The sequence below is a fragment of the Rattus norvegicus genome, chromosome 8, assembly GCF_021556685.1.
Source record: "Rattus norvegicus strain SHRSP/BbbUtx chromosome 8, alternate assembly SHRSP_T2T, whole genome shotgun sequence".
NCBI lineage: Eukaryota > Metazoa > Chordata > Mammalia > Rodentia > Muridae > Rattus > Rattus norvegicus.
Window position 1 is genome coordinate 127,530,983 of NC_141541.1, and position 5,094 is coordinate 127,536,076.

Genomic DNA, 5,094 nt, shown 5'->3' on the forward strand with positions numbered 1-5,094 from the left:
GGGGACTAACACACAGGATGAGGGCAGATGCACAAGTGGTCCTGCTGGGCAGGGATGGGAGCCAGCTGTTTCTGACCTGGCACCTCACCGATGGAGTTGGATTCATACTTTCCACCGTCACAACAAGCATCAGCAGTACCCGAGAGTCCAGTGTTCGCAGTCAGCTCGACACTGACATTTTCTTATCTCTATACTGTCTTAAAGGCTGGGGCTTCCCCCAAGCTCACCTAAAACCTCTTGGTGATGAACTGAGGTGTCAGAAGATGCTTCTAAACGATAAACTCACTAGTCAGAAGGCAGTTAGATTTATGGGTCACAGAACAGAAGCCAAGAGGGATACACTGAATAGCATAGCATCCAAGGTCCAAGTATGGAGGAGAGAGAGAGAGAGAGAGAGAGAGAGAGAGAGAGAGAGAAGGAGGGAGAGGAGGAGGAAGAGGAGGAGGAGGGAGGGGAGAGGGGAGAGGGGAGAAGGGGAGAGGGAGGGGGAGAGGAGAGGAGAGGGAGGAGAGGAGGAGAAGAGGAGGAGACACACACACACACACACACACACAGAGAGAGAGAGAGAGAGAGAGAGAGAGAGAGAGAGAGAAACACCTTACAAGTTCGAGGAGCTGCATTGATGCCCAGAACCCACGTTCAGAAACAAAAACCAGGCAGGGTAGCCCATGCTTGCAATTCTAGTTCTCAGGGAGGCAGCGTTACATGGATCCTGGGGCTCTCTGGATAGCCAGCCTAGCCCAATTCGGGAGTTCCAAGTCAGTGAGAGACAACATGAAAACAACAGAAGCAATCGGTAAGAGACGTATTAAGAGCAAGCGTTGTGCTGAGCAGCAGTGGTTCACACCTGTAATTCCAGCACTCCAGAGGCAGAGGCAGGTGGATCTCTGAGTTCGAGGCCAGCCTGGTCTACAGAGTGAGTTCTAGGACAGCCAGGGCTACACGGAGAAACCTTGTCTTGAACAGCAAAACAAACAAACAAACAAACAGGAACCAAGAGTAAATAAACAGATCTCCCCACCCCCATACCACAGTCCTGAGGAGAGATGATGACCCCTGCTTCTCTGCCCCCAGACCTGAGACAGGAAGAAGAGACTGAGGCTCAAGTGTCAAGGAGCCCCCATTGTGTAGCATTCTGCTCCACTGCTCTGGAGGCAGGGCGGGACTGTCCCATACACCAGAGGGGTTGGGACTGTAAGTTGGAGGTAGGTAGGTCCGACTGTCTCCCTTCCTTCCTTTGGATTGGCTGAGCACGGTATATATACATAGAGCTGAAGCACCCAGGAAGAGGAGTCAGCAGCAGACATGCGGCAGAGGAGTGGGCAGCTCTGAAACCTCAGAAGGAAGGCTCGCTCACCTACCTGGTAGGACGCCTCCGTGGGGTTAGGCTCAGAGGCAGTGACAGGGGCCACTTTCATCTCCTTACAGAGAGATGGGGAGAAGACTGACAGTTGAGTGTCTCCAAAGTCTGAGCCCACCAGCGCGTGTGCCTCTTGGTGGCAGACAGGAGCGTGTCTCCAGGACACAGAAAGGGCTGAAAGCTCTCACAAGAGTGGAGAGATTAGGCAAGATGGGAATCTTCTGCGGGGGGGAGGGGGACAACCTTTCTACACAGAAAACTTCCATTCAATCACACCTGCTTGTGTGTCTTCCAGCGGAGTTTCTGCGTGTGGAGGGTGTTGGGAATGGAACCTAGGGCTTTGTGCAGGTTAAGCATGTGTTCTACCAGTGAGTTGTGCCCCCAGGCCCTGTAACGCTCTATTTCGTGTTAGTTTGGTGTATGTGTGCATGTATGCACGGGAGGTCAGAGGTCAGCCTTGGTGCAGCCCTTCAGGAGCTGTCTTCTGGCTCTGTGCTCACTAAGCAGGCCAGGCTGGCCAGAGCCATGGAGATCAGCCTGTCTCACCACCACACATGGGTTTGGGGGTTGGACTGAGGTGTCCATGCTGGCTCAGCAGACACCTCCCTCGATGAGATATCTCCTCCGACCCGGTGTTAGACATGACTGAATTTCAGCCTTCGCCGCTAAGCTTACTTCTGGTGAGCTTGGTGCTTTTCATTTTGAGAGTAATTGGGATCATACTTTTTTTTTTCTATTGCATTTTAAATCATTTTGGGGGTTATGGAAGCAAAGAATGAATGAATGAATGAATGAACTAAATTTATGAATATCATGGGATACATCTAAAGTAAAATACAAAATGAGACTTCATGTATGTCGCCTAGAAATGTGCATATAAATATTAGGGGTTGGGGATTTAGCTCAGTGGTAGAGCGCTTGCCTAGCAAGCGCAAGGCCCTGGGTTCGGTCCCCAGCTCCGGAAAAAAAAAAGATAAATATTGTCTATTACATATGTATGTACTTTGCTTGTTTGAGACAGGGTTTCTCTGTGTAGCTCTGTCTGTCCTGGAACTCACACTGTAGACCAAGCTAGCCTTGAACTTGGAGACCCATCCTTTTCTGCCTTCCAAGTGCTGGGACTAAAGAAGTGTATCAACATGCCTGGCCTGTATTTTGTTTGTGAATCCATAAAATGAAAGAGAAGCCAAGCACAGTGGCACATGCTTTTAATCCCAGCACCTGAGAAGCTGAAGCAGGTGGATCTCTGTGAGTTTGAGGTCAACTTGGTCTACATAGTAAGTTCCAGGACAACTAGGGCTATATAGTGAGACCTATCTCAAAAATAACAAAATGGATTAACTAATTAAAATGAGAGAGAAAGAGAGACAGAGAGAGACAGGGAGAGAGAGAGAGAGAGACAGAGAGAGACAGAGAAAAAGACAGAGAGAGACAGAGAGACAGAGAGACAGAGACAGAGACAGAGACAGAGAAGCAAGGTGGTACAGATCTGTTAAACCTCCACTTAGGAGGCTGAGGCAGGAGGATCATGAGTGCCATCCTGGGCTATGAAGCAAGTTCCAGACCAGCCCAAACCACTTAGTGAGACCCTGTATAAACGAAGCAAGGTCTAGGAGGATAGCTAGGTGGTAGAGCATTTGCCTCACACCAACACCCTGGTATTGAGCCTGAGGGAGAGAGGGGAGGTGTTTACAGGCTTCAGTATGCAAGTATAGTCCTCAGCACCTCTCCTATGCCTGTCTGACCAGGTTTTCTCACCTCGATGGATTACACGTTGGAGCCCAATGTCACGATGACCGACTACTACCCTGACTTCTTCACCACCCCCTGTGACACAGAGCTCCTCCTCAGGGGCGGCACGTTGTATCTGGCCGTCTTATACTGCATCTTGTTTGTGCTGGGCCTTCTGGGAAACAGCCTGGTCATCTTGGTCCTTGTGGCCTGCAAGAAACTGAGGAGTATCACGGACGTCTACCTCCTGAACCTGGCCGCTTCTGACCTGCTCTTCGTTCTCTCCATTCCCTTTCAGACCCACAACCTGCTGGACCAGTGGGTGTTTGGGACCGTGATGTGTAAGGTGGTCTCTGGCCTCTACTACATTGGCTTCTTCAGCAGCATGCTCTTCATCACCCTCATGAGTGTGGACAGGTACCTGGCTGTCGTCCACCCTGTCCATGCCATCAAAGTGAGGACGGCCAGAGTGGGCACAGCCCTGAGCCTGGCAGTGTGGCTGGCTGCCATCGCGGCCACCGTCCCACTGATGGTTTTTTACCAGGTGTCCTCTGAAGACGGCATGCTACAGTGCTTCCAACTTTACGACGAGCAGTCTCTGAGGTGGAAGCTCTTCACCCACTTTGAAGTCAACGCCTTGGGTCTGCTGCTCCCCTTTGCCATCCTCCTGTTCTGCTACGTCAGGATCCTGCAGCAGCTGCGGGGTTGCCTGAACCACAACAGGACCAGAGCCATCAAACTGGTGCTCACCATAGTCGTCGTGTCTTTACTCTTCTGGGTCCCATTCAACGTGGTCCTCTTCCTCACGTCCCTGCACGACATGCACATCTTGGAGGGATGTGCCACCAGGCAGAGGCTGGCCCTGGCCACCCACGTCACGGAGGTCATCTCTTTCATGCATTGCTGCGTGAACCCTGTCATCTATGCTTTCATCGGAGAGAAGTTCAAGAAGCACCTCGTGGATGTGTTTCAAAAGAGCTGCAGCCACATCTTCCTCTACGTCGGGAGACAGATGCCAGTGGGGGCGTTGGAAAGGCAACTGTCCTCGAACCAGCGATCTTCCCACTCTTCCACACTGGACTACATCTTGTAAGGGGGGTGGTGTGCACGACAGGCAGCCTCCACCTACATTGCCCTTCCTGCTCCCAATCTTCTCCCCCCACCTCCCCACCCCGCTCACTTCTCCCTTCCCCTCCTCCCACTTCTGGCTTGCAGAGACAGAATCTCACTATGTAGCCCAGTCTGGCTTTGAACTCTTGCCCTTTGGCCTCAGCCTCAGCTGGACCAGTGCCACCCTTCTTTAAAAGAGATAGAATACATTTTTTTTTAATTCCTTGAAAAAAAGTGACCTCTTAGTTTTGGGAATTTTGTGCCTCTGTCTATGATAGATAATGTTTTGTAGTTTTTCTCTTATATTGTTCTGGCCAGGTTTGGTTCCCTAATATGTATTGACAAATACTTCTATTCCCAGGACTGAAGAGATGGCACTGCAGCTAAGGGCACTCTGAGAACTGGGCCCAGCTCTCAGCACCCACATGGTGGCTCAAAACGTCTGTAGTCCAGTTTCAGGGGATCTGGTGTCCCTGTCTGGTTCGGTGGACACTAGGAACACATAGAGCCAGTGTACATAACTGCAGGTAAAACACTTATACACATGGAACAGAATAAAATAAAGTCTATCCTCTGAGATGGTTTGTGTAAAAAATGGCATTACTTTCTCTTTGAAGGTTTGATACAACTTATTAATAAAGCAATCCGGGGTACTACTGTACGATTTAATTTACCAGACAGAAACGTTCAGCCTTTTTATCTGTTCTTGATTTGTAAGAAATTCTGCTGTTCCCTTTAAGCTCACAAATACTTGAGCATGAAGTCTTGACAATTAATTTTGTTGAACAATCTTTTTTTAGTATGGGGATGTCCCTTTCCGGTCCTGATACTAATCATTTGTGGCGCTCTCTCTCTCTCTCTCTCTCTCTCTCTCTCTCTCTCTCTGTGTCTTT

At 50.0% G+C, this 5,094-nt stretch overlaps 1 protein-coding gene across 1 annotated transcript; it reads left to right on the top strand.

Moving 5' to 3' along the window:
- Positions 1–2,886: 2,886 nt before the first annotated feature.
- Positions 2,887–4,847, top strand: Ccr8 (C-C motif chemokine receptor 8). Its single transcript, NM_001427325.1, is given in 1 exon segment — positions 2,887–4,847. A coding segment is annotated over 1 exon segment (1,062 nt). The 5' UTR covers positions 2,887–3,122; the 3' UTR covers positions 4,185–4,847.
- Positions 4,848–5,094: the final 247 nt, after the last annotated feature.